The 17,411-nt window shown below is 33.2% G+C and overlaps 1 protein-coding gene across 2 annotated transcripts in view; it reads left to right on the top strand.

Moving 5' to 3' along the window:
* The window catches only part of LOC129234144 (regulator of G-protein signaling 7-like), a 63,921-nt gene that overhangs the window by 10,595 nt on the left and 35,915 nt on the right, over positions 1 to 17,411 (top strand). For both annotated transcript variants that reach the window (XM_054868039.1, XM_054868038.1), the window contains exon 2: positions 11,146 to 11,242. In XM_054868039.1, coding sequence (XP_054724014.1) covers positions 11,146 to 11,242 — 97 coding nt within the window. The remainder of the gene's footprint in view (positions 1 to 11,145; positions 11,243 to 17,411) is intronic.

Here is a 17,411-nt window from a genome sequence, read left to right as displayed (position 1 = left end):
AATATGGTGGGGGCTTGCTGCTAGTTGCATCAAATAGAAGTTGATGTCATCAAAAATCATGCAAAAAAAACATGACTGTAATTTACTTGGAGTCTTCATGGGGTGCTTTCTGAAAAAAACGGTAAACATTTTAAAACGGAATAATTCATGAATTTTTAATTTGGCTTTATTTATGGTTAAGATCAGAGTGACATTTCAAGATGCAGTTTAAGTTACGTCCGCCCTGTTTTGCATCATGAAATTAGTTTTTAGCCACAGTTTCAGCCCGGCGATATACTCATAAGATGAAAGAAAATGTTTAGGGAAAATCGTCTGTGATGTCAAAAAACTTTCCAATTGCGCAAAACGTTTCAAGTTTATATTTAACGATATTTTTTCTCGAAATGTGGCTAAAGGACGTTAGTCTCTAGCGGAGCTATAAATAATATGTAAATTGAAAATAGTGGATAATTTTAAGAGTAACAAAGGACGTTCAAGACACAATATGTTGCCCTAATTCACCATTTAAGAAAAAACAAGAAGCAGAGGTTACTTCCAGAAATTCGTGAACAAAAGAATGAATTGGATACAAAATGCGAAGATAAATCATGTCTCCCGAAGTTAACATTCCATTGTGCAGTCATTGTGTTTGTTTTTTTATGGATGGATTAAGCGAGACACGAAGCAAAGGAGTTGGAAAATCAGGAAAGATGTGGTAAACCCATTGGTAGAGTTCCATTAGGTGGAAATGTGTCTAAGGGTAAATATGTTTTGTTTCTGAATGACTGTAAAATCTCACTGAATATTCGTTTTACTTCTCCTGATCTGAATTTGATACTTAGATAAAATTTCAACTCATTGTTTATTTTTAGTTGTAGAAAATAAACATATTTACGTGTTGGCTGACAGACTTTGAAAAGAAGTTAAAGAAAAACGGTATGCGGCAAAAATATACCGAGCAGTCTTAAGCTTGGGACACCAAGAAATGTTATCTAACAAATTTTGCATACTTGATTACCACTTCTGCCAACATCACTGATAATTGTATACGAGAACTGCTGATAAATTGAATACTCACTCACAATTTTATTCGGCGCTTCGCAAAGTAAAGTAGGTGAATGCTTGTGAATGATTACATTGGGCTCTTGTCTGAATAATGTCACACTTTTTTTCAACAAATTTGATTAACTCCATCCTTTGTCACAAAGGGTCACATATCACCTTTCGCTTTCCCCTCTTCTCGTCACATGTCACGCTGATTTTCATAACAGTATTTTTATGGGAAATGAGTGATGTCACACTTGTTTCCACATCTTCCCCTTTGGTATAAATTGTCACAATTTCTCAAAACACTCCCCCCTCAAAGCGTGACATCATTCAAAGACGAGCCGGTAGTAAAATAAAGAATGAAGTTCTCACGGATTTAATCTTTCAGCAGTATCGCTTTACCTGCAGCGCGACCTGTTGCAAGGAGGAGTAATTAAATATGCAAGTTAGTGGAATAAATTCCAAGGCCGCAAACCATACATTTTGATCGCATTCCACTTTTCTTTTATTGTTCTTCAAAATTCATCTGTTGTGTTAGCGACTTCGAGACACTTCCCTCAAACATTCCTAGAACAAAAGAAATGCGCAACGATAAAAATTATTGCAGTTTGAATTTATATACCGACTGCATTTTGTTTTCTTCAAAAACACATTTTATTGAAAAGTAGTGAAAATTCGATTTTTGAATTTTTCCTGAACTTAGAAAATATTATTAATGTGACTTTCGTACAGTTGGTAAAATTCTACATGAAATGACCGGAAAACACAGAATATTGTTTGCGTCAATCGCAAAACTGATACTTATCATTTGATTTAAATACAATGACGATTGATTATTAACTCAAATGATTTATTTACGAACTTAACGTTTTATAAAATCACTCAAATTTGTTTGAGAAACACTTCATTAGAAAGAACTTAAAATATGAACTTAATGGATAAAAATCTTCGTGATTTTGATTTGTGGTGAAAAATCATATTTCATAAAATTACAGAATGTTTGAACGTTTTTAAACTGGCCCGAAAGAAAAAAACTAAACATATATATATTCTATTTTCAATTTTTTTCTACAAGAAAAAGCTTGATAAACGACCTGAAGCTACTGTGAGAGGTGCTAGTTGAAACCAACATCAATTGAAAAAGTATTGAATTCTTGGATTTGCATGTTTTTTATATTCATTTCATGTTTTCAAGAAAAAAAAAGGAAGTAAGAAAAAACGAACAATGTGTTTTTTATGCTTAAAAGGATGATTGCAACGTATAAAATTTCAATAAACACGCCGTTTTTAAATTAATTTGAAATCGATTGAAATTTTAGCTAATAATATCTAACCCTTATTTTTTTGTTTTCAGCTCGTTTTGCGGAGGACCTTTATTACATTTTACATGCGTTCGACTTTGACTGAAATTGGAATCTTAAGGCATAATCTATTCATTAGTCACTTTTAAAAGTGATTTGATGTCTAAGAACTTATTTAATAACAGGCATACAAAACGAAGAACTTTAACTCTAGATGAATTAATTTTGGAGAACACAAGGAAGAATTCTTGAATCTGAAAAGAGGAAATAAATTCGTCTCCAGGCACAAATTTCTCAAAGAAAAAAAAAGAGAAAAAACTTGATAGACGATTCGAAGCAGCTTTGAGAACAAAAGTACTGGGAGCAAAAATATTCCCCAGGCGTTATCTTTTCCGATATCTGACTGTTTCCAGTTGGGGTATGAATGCATAAATTATAACAATCTGCTGGCCGCAAGCCAGCATGGAGAGTTCCGATTTGAGCTTTCATGCTGCATATGTTCAAAGAAGTTATCCATTAGGCCGGTTTCCCGTTAAAGATAAGATTTATGACATGCTCTATTAAAAGATTAGTTTTTTTTTCATGGTGAGAACTAAGTTAAATATGAATTCTTTGTTCAATTTTTCTCAATACTTGGATTTGTGATATTCCTATTACAGTAGCGAATCCCTGGGGGTTCGCAAAAACAATACTGCAATGGCGGAAAATTAACATGTTTGTTGAGGAGAAATCTGAAGTTCAAGCGTTTTTTGTTCATCATTTATTCATTTGTCTTTTGCACATTCGAAAGTTCGATTGAACCTATGTCTTAAAAAAAATTACGGAATTAAAAAATGAAAATTTGCCCTCTATGGAAAAAAAGAGCTCATGAAATTTGAGCAGAAAATCTCTTGTAATAAGTGATAATTTTGTTCGTAAAATTTACCGTTTAGGAAATAATTAGAGGCAGTTGCAGACGTTTTTACTATTTTTCAAAAATAAAATAAAAAATAACTACGCATTTTATTCCGAACTTTTACATAAGGAAAAAAAAATTCTTCAGCACTCAAACAATTAATGTACACAGTGTATCCTTATCAAACAACTAGATTCGCAATCCTTTCCAAGAAGATGTAAATTTAGAGAACTTTCTAATTTTACTGGAAGAAAAATATCATTTTGTTAACCTGAGACATTTTCTCTAAAAGATATTTTGAAAGATCACTTTTTTTAATTGGCTGATTTAGCGTTACGAATAAATGTATTGTGACAGAAAAATACATTTTAAATTCTATTACCCCTTTTGGACAAAGTTTCCATGAGAAAAATGAATTTCAGCAGATAAATGCAGAAGGAAATTAAATGCTGAATCTAATGTAAGACTGAGCTTGTCAGACATTTGAGCCAAACTTTGAAATTATTTGTTCCACAACCATCCCATTAAAAATTTGCTCAAAGTGGGCAGAAACTCAAAGAATTATTACTGGGCTTGGTCCGTTGATTTTTTTTTTGTAGTAATTTTTTAGCCATAATTTTAGCTTGTAGCAATGTTTCTACTTCTATATTTCACAATTACTATTTTTGTTTCTCAAAAAAAAAAAAAAAATCTCTCAAATTTTACTGAATGCAATAAATGCTTCAAAAGTCGAACGCTTACGAATTTAATTGCATTTTGAAAATTAGAAATTGTGTTCCAAAAACTTACTGGTGAGTTTGAGAAAGAAAAAAAAAAAAAAAAGATAGAAATGCATGGATTACTTGGTGCCCGCAGTAGGAATGACCGCCTCTGCTGACCTGGAAATTATATATTTCTTCTATCTCGCAAAAATGTAAAATTTAAGAGCCATTGTCTGTAAGGATCAGGCAGGTTGTGATTGTTGGGATTTTTAATTTTTTTTATTTTCACATATGTTGTTCCTTATCATGAATGTAATGTAAATCCGAAATTTGAGCTTTGTCTGACTAACCTTTTTCGAGAAAACAATTTTTTTTGTTTAGGGGGCGTGGCACATTTTTGCTGGTTTTTCAAATTTACAGATTTTAATGTGCTTGTTGCTTGAAGCGCCCTTATAATGACATGGATTTTTTAATTCCATATTACTATATGGTCTTGTTAGATACTGTTACAGCTGTCAAATCGGTGACACTACGAAGGCGACGCCCACAAACTCCATTTAAAAATGACAGAAAATGAATTTTTTTCTATGTTCAAGGCCAATTTTCTCAAAGCGCCTTCATGATGACACCAACATTTTTAGATCATTTTCTAGCCACACTTACATACATCAAAAATATGTATCAAAATCGGTGACACTATAAGGGCGCCAGAAGATATTGGAACTTTTATTCGATAAATTTCACAAAAACACAAATATTTAAAATCTAACTACAACTGTCGCCCTCATAGCAGAGATCTGATACTAAATTTGGTTGATAACCAACATGTTTGTCTAACATTTGCACAAAAAAAATCGGTGTCACTCCTATTATTTTTGGAAATATAATCGTTCGAAGGTAGTACGTTATGGCGTTTTTTAATATTTATTTATTTAATCTTTTCACCCCCAGATAGTTTTTTTTGAACATATTTATTTTTAATTTAATACAAAAATGTGTATCTTTTAACATAAATAGCTTTGGGCAGTAAGAGCGTCTTTTTCTTGAATAGAAAATGCCCGTTTTGATATAGGTACAGGCGGATGTATTGTGCATAATATGTCTAGATTATCATACCAATACTCATCTTGTTTTTTCGGCCAAACAAATCTATTTATTCCAATTGTTCTTGACATACATTTGACCTCAACTTGCAAATGGATTTTATACGAAAGATGTATAGAGAGAAGCTCTTACAAACATCTTATATAAATGCTTCAAATTTTCAACTAATAAATACCCCTGCATTGCCAAAAGTTCAATTTAATGAAATTGGATGGGCCCTATCTTTACGAGCTCAGTTCAAGTTCACTTCAAAGCAGAAGGAGTATTTATAAGAACAATTTACGATTGGTGAAAATATTGGGAAAAAACAACATCCCTGTCAAGTTGCACACTAGATGAGAAATGCAGTTCGTAAAGGGGAAAAAACTGTTCGTTGCTTCAGAGTATTGTACTATGAAACAAATCCTATCCCTTTTTTTTTCGATGGAAGAAACAAAAAAATGAATGCATTCTCAATACATCAAATGAGAATATTGAAGAAAGCGAACATTCAGAATCTGAAACTGAATTTGAGTATAACGTAGACCAAAACGAAAAAAACATTAAGAATCAAATCAAACCAATTTCAGAAAGACGGTCATCTCTTATTCAAAACTGCTAATTTTGTAGCACTAAAGAATGGGAAAACATGGTATCCCAGAAAAATAGTAGAAGTTGACCATTTGCAAGTTTAGGTCAAATGCATGTCAAGAACAATTGGAATAAATAAATTTGTTTGGCCGGAAAAACAAGACGAGTATTGGTATAATAGTCTAGACATGTTATGCACAATAGATCCACCTGGTACCTATATCAAAACGGGCATTTTCTATTTAAGAAAAAGACTCTCTTGCTGCCCAAAAACTGTTTATGTTATAAGGTACACTTCTTTGTATTAAATTAAAAATAAATATGTTCAAAAAAAAATCTGGATGTGAAAATATTAAATAAATAAATATAAAAAAAACGCCATCACGTACTAACTTAGAACGATTATATTTCCAAAAATAATAGGAGTGACACCGATTTTTTTTGTGCAAATGTTAGACAAACATGTTGGTTATCAACCTAATGTAGTATCACATATCTGCTATGAGGGCGACAGTTGTAATTAGATTCTAAATATTTGTGTTTTTGTGAAATTTATTGAATAAAAGTTCCAATATCTTCTGGCGCCCTCATAGTGACACCGATTTTGATACATATTTTTGATGTATGTAAGTGTGGCTAGAAAATGATCTAAAAATGTTGGTGTCATCATGAAGGCGCTTTGAGAAAATTGGCCTTGAATATAGAAAAAAATTCATTTTCGGTCATTTTTAAACGGAGTTTGTGGGCGTCGCCCTCGTAGTGTCACCGATTTGACAGCTGTAACAGTATCTAACAAGACCATATAGTAATATGGAATTGAAAAATCCATGTCATTATAAGGGTGCTTCAAGCAACAAGCACATTAAAATCTGCAAATTTGAAAAACCGGCAAAAATGTGCCACGCCCTCTAAACAAAAGAAATTGTTTTCTCAAAAACGAAGAGTCAGACAAAGTTCAAATTTCGGATTTACATTACATTTATGATAAGGAAAAACATATGTGAAAATAAAAAAAAATTAAAAATGTCAACAATCACAAATGCTTTAAACTGCCTGATTCTTACAGACAATGGCTCTTAAGGAAACATAAGTCGGTTGTTCAGGGTTTCGGTTAAAAGAGTTAGGATGAATAGGAAATAGCCGAATTTCTGTCGTATTAAGGTCATTTCACAGTATTTCAAACAAATGTAGAGTCTATAGCATGACACTTTTTTTTGCCATCCCTATTTAATTTACTGTTTGATTTGCAATTTATTTTAGTTCGAGTTAAGTGTTTTGGTAGGACATACTCAAAATAAAACAATGTGCTAAAGAGTACATAAAAAAGTTATGGCAAAAAAGTCATATTACGAACACTACATGATTGTTCAAAATAGTGTGAAATGACCGGACCAAATGTATTTAAAATGATAGTTTTGAAATAAAATAAAAAATTATGATCAAAATGCAAAACGAATAGTTTTAAAGAATTTTATAGCCTTTTCTTTTAGTAGAGTGCAGAATGTTTTGCGAGCACAAAAGATTTTTCACTTTAGTTGTGCACTAAATTTCAATTAATTATTTCTTTTTTTTTACTCACTGTAAACCCTTAATGAATACTGACGAGTTTTTTCGGCACGTCCATACCTGCGTATGCACCTATGTATCGAAGACCGTGAAAACCGCTTTGGCCATCTCCGAGTTACTTATCACGAGGTTTCTCGTGACGTCTGTATGCATGTATTTATCTACGTGAATATGTCGCACAGCTGAAAAATAGCATGCTGCAGGATGGAATTCCGTATGTCAAATCTGTATGGGGGATTGTTAGTTAGTGGTGGACTTACAGGTTTGGGGGAACGCCGCAGTGCTATTTGGGGGCCCGTTATCTATAACAAAACTATGCAAACCATTTATTTATCATGTTCAGTTTTTAATTATCTTCGGGGCTCATTATGATCGTGGGGACGTTCACAAATTGCGACATTCGCGATATGGTAAATCCACCGATGTACGTAGCTATGACTCTTTGAGTAAATTCCGGTGTTTCAAAATAAATAAATGCATAAATAAATTAAAATAAACATACAAAACCACATTTTTGTTGCAAATCAATATAAATTTGCATGTGTATAAACATCTAGCCCGCAGCAGATGCGGTGTTTTACTTTTGTTGACAAATAGGGCTTGGAAATATATGCACATGCTCTTTTTATTACTTGTCGCAGACGTACTTCGTTTCTGATTTAAAACACAAAAAGTTAGCATTTTTTAAATGTTTACGCTACTAAACTCGTTTTTACACACACTTCCTTTTCCATTCTCAACACTCTATTGCTCAAAATTACTACGCACTTGAAGATGGCGAAGAACATTCAAAACACGACATTTATTTCGCATTTTATCTTCAAAGCACATTTGAAACTCTCCTTCTTACCTGAAGAAAATGTGCTTTCGACCTTGAAAGAAGAGGAGACAAGAAAAAAAAAGATTTCTGGTCGATATCTTACACAAAACTCTTTAGCGTTCTAAGTTCTTCTCAAATAAAAGAAACTTTTATGCCTCTAGAATTCTTCCTTTTCGAACTTTTTCTCACCCGTAAAGAAAGATTTCGCCTGGAATAATCGATTGCGAGGAACACGGAAGCTATCCTTGTTGTATTGTTGTCCTCACAATTTATGGTAAAACTTTATTCTTCGCGTTAAAAATTTACCAGGGATGCTGTCACCACCTCTAGAAACCAGACGGAGAAACTTCGTTCTCCCCAATAATTATGTTTTGATACAAATAGATAAATTTGGGAAACAGCATTGATGATTGACACAATATTTATTGATACAGGTTTTTTTAATAGGACATTTAGTAAACTGTCGTGCTAAGCACAAAAGTCGTATCTGCACTTTTTGTCAAAATTGAGTTACTGCCACCAGGTTGGTCTATGTCACATATTTTACCCAAAAAGTACAATGCTTTATGGTCATTTGTCGATGGGAAATATTTTTAAAAAAATTCTGAACAATTTTCATCTGTATCAAATACATGGAGGCACACAATTTTAAACGGGAATTTCTCATTTTGAACCCAGATGCAGATACTGTCGGCCCCGCTTAATCGAATATCGTCGGTTCCATGAAATATTATTCGATTAAGCGGGGTTTTTGATAAAGCGGGGAAATTTTCTTTACATTTATAAATTGATAACATTTGTCTTAAAACGCAATAATTGTAAATCAATAGCTGTATAAAAGAAATAACTAATGTTATTTGTAAACAGTTTTTCAAATAAGCTAAGTAAACAACAAAATAGTTTACTAATTTATTCATATACTATTATAATTTATGAAAATTATAAAAAAGGAACCTTTATCTTGAGTTGTGAAATGTTTGTCTTAGCACCTTATTTCAGTACGATATTTTTTGGAAAAAAAAATCGGTTATAGTGGATTGCTTGCTCCATTTTCCTTTCTGGTCTACCGTGTTTTGCATTCAGTATTTTTCAATTTATTATCGTCTGAAATGTGTATATGTCTTTATGTTATTTAATTTAATTATCGACTGCTCTGTTTATTGTTTTTTGTAATGGCAACGACAAAAGAAATTAGACAGAATGGGCTAAATGTTTTGATGAAAACAAGTTTTTTCCAAGTCCGTTGAAGACAAAAAATATTGTTTTATATTTTTACGTCAACAGTTGTTCTTACTTAACTTATTTCTAATTTATTCAAAAAAAAAAATTGCGAAAGCTGATTAATATTATTCGATTATCCGGGGAAATTATACGATTAAGCGGGGTTAACATTGCGTCTATCTGGAAATATTCAGTTCCGGGATGTTTTATTCGTATAAGCGGGTTATTTGTTTATCCGTTACCCGATTAAGCGGGGCTGACAGTACCACTTTTGCGCTTAGCATGACAGTATAGTTATGTTAAGTTTGTCAAACTTTATGAAACATTGGAAAATTACAAATAGAATTGCTGCTTTAATTATTTTTATGTTGCCAATTCGTTCTGCCTCATGGTTAAAAAAAAAAAAAAATCTCAGTCTTTGGGTAAAGCGAATACAATTAAGTAACTTAGAGCCAGACTAACGTAAATCCAAAAATTGCGATTTTCCGTTCATTGGTGCATCGTAGCTAGAAGCCTTTTCTGCATCGAGTAATGGGAAGGTAAATCTAAAAAAAAAGAATCCTTTTCAATTTTTTTTTACCAGAGTTAAAACAGAGTTCATCCCATTCTTTACATGTGCCAGAAAAAAAGTTTTTCCTCTCTCCCATAAAAATATCATAACGTGACGTCTTTACATCTCTGAGGTACAGAATTAGACTAAGATATAAATTTTATGTCTCTGACAGCAGCCCATAGAAAATTTCTTGCTATGATGTAGAAGTATATCTTTTGTTTTCTAGGAGCTTCGGGATGAGTTAAGCTAAATGCTACATCTTTACATCCCATTTCACATTTAAGAATAATATTTTTCCGTTCAAAGTGTCACATAAAATAAGCTTCCCTTCTGGAGAAATTTTCAGGATGTTACATTTTATTTGTGTATAGGAGAAATCCGGGAGAACTCCAATTGAAAATAAATTAATTACTGTCAGATCAATTTGTCACAGCAACCTTTTCCGTAATTTCTGAAAGAATTATCAGTTATTAGAACAAAAAGATGTACTGAAGACACATTTTTCATTGTCGATATGAGTTTATTTTTATCTCTGAAAAAGTTACTTTAATTTAATTCTTAATAAATAAGAATGTAAGGGTGGAAGAGACTTTTGTTTTATTCCTTTGAATCATAATTTTTTTTTTATTATCTGTTCCCCTGATTTTTTTTTTTTTTGAAAGCAATTGTTTTTTTTTTAAATTTTTTATTTCATAGTAAGCAGCGACTTTCGTGTGTAGAATTTTAATTGCATATTTTTACCCTTTTTACGTTGGTCTGTTAACCTATTTTTTCGGCGCAAAGACACATGTTTTCAAACTCTTAACTGATAATTTTTTTTTTGAGCAATCACGATTGCTTATTGCTTTCATTTGACTGTTTTGAATTCCTATGATTTTATTTTCTACCGCCTCTCTCTGCAGCATCACCGTCGACCGGCCTCTCGATGCTGCTCCTCTTGTGAAAACCGTCTCCAGGTTGCGTCCATATCCTACACACACACATACATGCACACACCAACACACTCACACACGCATACATACAGTCACCTACACACACTTACACACGCATACATACAGTCACCTACACACACTTACACACGCATACATACAGTCACCTACACACACTTACACATTCACACACCTACACACTCACACACCTACACACACACCTACACACCCACACACACCCACACCTACACACACATACACACACACACCTACGCACACACATAGACACACTCCTACACGCACATACACATACACACACTCATGCCTGCACACAAACAAAAACACACACGCCTACATACACACACACACATACACACTCGTGATTGCGAAAAACATAATTTGAATTCCAGATGTCAAAATTCTATTTTTTTTTTTTTTTTTTTTTTTTGTCTTTTGCAGATGGAACAGCTAGTTTGTGAAATGCAGCACCCAGAGTCTGGAGTCCCAGTGCGGAGTCAAAAACTATTCCTAACCACCATTCCTTGCGCTTTTCTAGGTGAGTCTTTGTTGATTGTTCTTTAAATTAAAAAAAAAAGTAATAGGGTTAGTAAGGGAAAGTGAAAAAGCACTTTTTTGCAGCTGAGTAAAAAATCCAATGGTGCACTTAAAAAAAAAAAAAAAAAAAGAAGAAGAAGAAGAAGAAGAAAAGAATTTACGCTGTGATATTTAATGATTAATGTATAGTAAATACAATTCGACAAAAAAGTACAAAAAAATAGTTTGTTTATTTTATTTTATTTTTTTTCTCTGCGATGCGTCACCCGTATGGTCAAGGTAAGGCGCCGCAATTATACTGGAACTGTGCCGCAACTGTCATACGAACAGAAGGAAACAATAAATACGAAAAGATTTATGTGCAACGTAAAAGCAAAAAGAATATCAATGATTTTAGCGTAGTGAACTTGATAATGTTTGAACATTTATAAATATCCGATGTTCCGTCGTGGGATCTTCGCATCATTGAAAACTAAATTTTAATCTTATTTTGTCGATGTTTTTACATTTTCGGATTTTTTTCTCTATATTTGATTTATTCGCATTCCTATTATCGATCGAGGTTAGGACTACTGTTGTTTTCGGTATTTAGTGCTTTGCTATCATGTGGCTAAGTCTTGGCGTTGGATATTTTATTTGAGTTCTTAGTAGGTCGTGATGTTTTACACTGCTGGTTCCAGGTTCTGCGGTGAATTGTTTCTAGGTATGCTGCTCAAGTACTATACTTGATGAATTTTCCATCTCTTGTGCTGTGTATACGTACCAGCGCTTGTCCAAAATAAATGATCTCAAAGATTGGTGTTGCTAAGAAAATGAAGAAAGCAAGTTCTGTTAGGTTAATTGAATCCTCAGTACCTACTCCAGTAATGTAAATATCAGTAGCATAGTAAAATAAGGCATGGTTAGATAAAGTTCAATTTTAATAAAAGCTGTATCCCGTTAAAAGAAATAGCGGCACTTTTACTGGAACATGGTGCGGCATGCATCCCATTTATACGGTTCAGAAGCCACACACCACAGTTTTCCCTCCTTGTAATGGAGAATTGCGTATACATGCACACAGTACTCTGTAAAAACCTTAATCTTCTGTAAAATCATGCATGGTTACGATTTTTAGAGGGCAAGGCAAAAAATATTTTAGCTTGAACTGTTTAAAAGCTTCAGTTGGGAAATTATGTACTGAACTCAAAAAAAAAAAGTGATTGCACAGCTAAAAGCAGTCATCGAATTGGTACGAAAGCTATACAAATGTTAAACAAATTGCGTCTGACTGCTTTTTATCACTAAACTACAGGAAACACAAGAGTTTCGGCAGCTATCCTGAGTGCGGCGATTCCCTCTGATATACCCTAATAGTTCAAAATGATACGTTGACTCTTTGCTCGATTGATTTTAAACTCTCATAGAACCATCGACTGAAAAATTCATATTTCCTCTGTATCGCATCTTTACAGCATAAAACTACGCTGAGTTTCCGTTTTTGAAAAAAAAAAAAAAAAATGTTCTTAACGTTATCATAACATGTTTTAATCACTATTAACCTGCTGTTCTTCTGCCTCCCCCCCCCCCCTTCAAACTAACAGTAATTAACCGTTGGAAAGAAAAAAAAATATATGAACAAAAAGAAGGACAACAAAAATTTGCCTTTTTAAAGTTTACGACCAATGATTTCCTTTATAGAAAACAATTTCGTGGAGGTTCACCGATAATATAAAAACAAGAAAGTGTGTTAACACGTGGTTAAGCATGTAAACACTCCTCTACTCGAGTTCTTTTGCAACTAAATAAAATAGCTCAGATAAGTACTCCGGAGCTCCTTTTTTTATAGCCTGCAAAAACGCGCTTCAACATAACTCTCGGAATCAACTCTCCGGAGTTCGTTGACTTACCAAAGGTTTCCATAGCAACGTGTTCACGGTTTTCCATCATCTGTGCTCGCGAAGTTTTGATCGACTGAGGCTCGCGTTGCCAAACGGAGAAGAGAAATAAAGTAATCGAGCCACCATTTTGTAAAGCGCTAAGATTCTAGCTTCACATATGTAAGGGTGGTGTGATTTCAAAGCGTTTATGAAAAAAGTAGAGCCATTTTGGAGTGAATTTTACAAAATTTCAAATGGAATGAGCCATAAAGGAAAATGCAAAATATGCCATCATACCTTCCCATGGAAAATATTAAAATTTCATTTTTGAACCACTTCACACTGATTCAACTTTACTGATGTTATATAAAATAAAAAATAACATCTGTTAGTAAGATATGTCCGTTCATAAAAGAAAGTTTATCAGAGCAAAATAGCTAACTGAAAATATTAAAGTTAACATCACTTACACTCATGTATCATTCATCAGCTTAAATATAAGCTAAAATTCCTCTTTATCTAAAGAAAACAATTTCATTCCGAACTAAGCGTACTCAAGCGCAGAAATTGACTTTTGTTAAAAGAAGCGAATAAATTATTATAAAAACGATAACAAATTCCTACTATTCAGCTGTAAGACATCATATTTCAGTAAATTCTAGCTGGCCGATCGTTGGTTCAAACCGACGCAATTACCAAAAGAACTCGATTTTTATTTGAAATCGCGAGGGAAAATTTGAGTGATAATTCTAGAAAAAATTTCAAATCTTCTTATTCAAAGAATAGTTCAAGATTTTTTTCTGTTTGATATGAACATTTCTAAATGCATTTTATCATGTAGTGAAAATACTTCTTCTCGAAAATATAGCATTTATAAAGGACTTGCTGTCAATGATGAAGTAGAAGTAGTAAAACCCTTAAACTCTGTTTCAATTGCTTATGAAATCATAAGGTTTCAAACTGTAAGTCAAGATTTAATTGCGTAAACTGCAAGTGAGGTTACCATGTGAGTGTGTCACGGAGAGCCGCGAAAAGATAGACTCTTGATAAAGTAACTAAAATAAAGCGCAATACTAGTATACAGTCCATGAGTTTTAGTTTTTTACTGATAAATGTTTGACTAGAACGGCTATATGAATATTTTTATTGAAACCATTTTTTTCTTTCAATACGTAAGTATAAAAAGTAGGAGAAACAAATTATACAGATGATAGAAAATTTCTTTCCCCAAAACACAATTTCATTTTCAAATTAAAAAATAAAGACAGAATGAAGTTATAACAACTTCATGCAAAACATGATACAATAAACGAATTTTCGCAGAAAAATAAATAAATAAATAAATAAATAAATAAATAAATAAATATATATATATATATATATATATATATATATATATATAAATAAAATCCTTCCCTGAAGATTTGTTCTTCCATTGAATTTCATCAATCATTAATGCCCTTCCCCTTTATTTCAAAATTATTTTTGCTTGGAAATGTTCAAATCATAACATGTTTAATTAATCGCCTTTTTTTACTGAATGTGTACAGCCCGTTCACAAAAACTCAGTTGTTGCTGGTTGAGTGGATAAGTTTTGACTACTTGACTTCAGAACAATTTCAATTTTGTATATGAGTCATTTAAAGCAGTAATTTCTATTTGAAATAATTTCATTTTCAGGTAGTCAGTTAATAATCTGCAAAAAGCTGCAGTATCCGAGACAAAATATCGCACGTTTTTAGTCTTTCACTTTACTGAAAATATCATGCAGAACAGAAACTTAAATTATACAAATACAAAAGTGACGACCAGCAACAGGCTCTGGGCCCATCTAGGCTGGTCCTAGTCAATTTACAATCCCCAGTGAAGATCAATGGCCCTCTTAAAACTATCTACTCCCTTTCTCATTACCACCTCTTCCGGTAAGCTGTTCCAAGGTTCCACTACCCTGCTAAAATAATAAATTTTCCTTCCATATTAGCCTGAGATTTAAATAGCTTAAAACAATGACTCCTTGTCCTGTTTTCAGTGCTAAACTTTAGCCCCGTAACATCTTTCATTTTAATAAATTTAAACAACTGAATCATGTCCCCTCGGTCTCTTCTTTGCTCAAGACTGTACAAATCTGTTATTCTGTTAAGATTGAAACCTTAACAGAATAAATATATGAAGCATTTTTCTGAACGCTGAGATCTAGGGTGTAAAAGTAGCAAAAAGGTCCAAAAAAAAAAAATCACTATTAGTTGAAAATTAAAATAATACGTAAAGATTGCACATAACAGCATTAGCAATACGGAACAATGTGTAGAAACAAATTTTTCCTCGTTCCTATGACAACATTTTTTCTCGCAAGCATGTATTCAATTATGTAATTAATCTATTCCGCCGGAAATTCTTTACTTATTTTTATCTCTCCAAGTTCACGGATCGTTTCGGTTACGATTCACGTGAGCAGTTTCTAAAATCGTTTATCATTTTCGAAATCGATTGCAGACCTTTAAATAGATTCCCCTCATCTTTGGCTAGCAAAATAGTACAAGATGTAACACAAGGAATATCAACAGTCTCGCCACAAAATCAGAGATTTTCGAATTCATAATTTTGTTTACGCAAACACAAAACACAAATTGCGAGAGTTAAATTTTATTTCCTAACATTTGTTGTCTAGCTTCAGAAATCATACAAACTATCATTTGAAAATTGGGCAAATCGACTGCGGATCTGGCAAAGCAAACAGCAGAGCCGTGTCCAAGGGGAGGGTTTTAGGGGTTAAACCCCTCCCATTGAAAAAAAAAAAATCAATGAATCATTAAACGATTTTCCAAAAAGTATTTCAAGTTTTAATTAGTTTTAGAGTTAAACTCTGATGCATTATTCACCATCTTTAATATTTCCCCATCTTTAGCAATTAACATTTTCCTCAATTGTAAGATTCCCAAGCACCTTCGCTTCTAAGTGCTTTAAAAAATTAATGATGGAGAAATGGCTGAAGAGTCCGGCAATGCTGTAAGCATGCAGGGCAAAATTATTTAAAAGAATATTAGACAATGATGTAGCCTCCCCCCCCCCAAAAAAAAGACTTAAGGGCAGGGAAAATGGTTACTTTGCTTACTATTGGGTTTTTTTATGGTACGCCTTTAGTGTTAAATGAATCAGTCGTTTCACACATTAGAAAAATGTTTCTATGCGAAACAGCAATTTTTTAAATAAAATTTTTTATTTTCATTAAATTCCTGTTTAATGTTATTTGATGGGAAAACAAAAGAAAATAAAAGAAACTAGCATTAGGTGGCATAAAAGGAATATGTGTGCCTTTTTTTCCGCTTTTACAAAATTTTCAACTGTACAAATAAGATTTCATTTAAAACACACACACACACACACAAAACGTATAAAAAAAGCCTAGTTATCGAACTAAAATGAACTATTCAACATGCGTAGTTAGTTTTCCTTTGACAACGTAGGTTACAAAGAGAAAAAGTTTCAACCCCTCCTTTTATGAAATCCTGGATACGGGCCTGGCAAACAGTATTGATTGGTTGATGGTATTGTAAGAACAGTCTATTTTACAAGCATGTCATGGCACCCTGAACCCCCCCCCCCCCACCTAAGGCCCCTATATATACGAGCCGACGCTTCAGCTTAAGATTAGCCATTTTGGATTGGAGCGCGTGTTTGAGTGGTTGTCTTTTCTGGCGACTTATCGCGTTTGGTGATTGTGCAGAGTGAGCAATGATTAGCGGCACGTGATATGTTTGTAAAATAAAATATTATTTTCGGCAAATTCGGCGGAATCCAAAACTTTGCTGTGGTAACCCTAGCAGCGCAACAATGAAAAATCCGATCCAAAATTGTTAAACTTAAGCTGATGCGTCGGCCTATCTATATAGCGGCTCCACCCCCACCTAACGTTTTTACGTTCATCAGTTTTAGATATTGGGGCGTTCTCCCGACAAATGGAACTTCAGAGACAGTTAGGCACCGACCTAAACGTTAAATTACGCATCCTTGCTACTCCACCATAACCACCACGTTCGACAAGAGAAATCTCGCTCATTACCATCGTTTGAGAAGCAGTGGAATTTTTTCGCGTCACGCATTATGTTTACAATGCGAAAAACATTACAAAGTCTTTGTTAATACAAACATTATATGAGAACGATAGTAATAACGTTAATGAAAATTAACCTAAGAAGAATAAAATATATTGCTTACGTTCGACGACCTCGACCGGTAGCTACCGGTTGGTTGATCACGTGAGAGCTAATGGTCACGTAGTCTAATCAAGCAATCAACAGCTTAAGACTGTAG

This window comes from Uloborus diversus, chromosome 1 (genome assembly GCF_026930045.1).
Source record: "Uloborus diversus isolate 005 chromosome 1, Udiv.v.3.1, whole genome shotgun sequence".
Classification (NCBI taxonomy): domain Eukaryota; kingdom Metazoa; phylum Arthropoda; class Arachnida; order Araneae; family Uloboridae; genus Uloborus; species Uloborus diversus.
The sequence above is the reverse complement of the archived record's forward strand: the minus strand, read 5'-3'. Positions and strand labels throughout refer to the sequence as shown.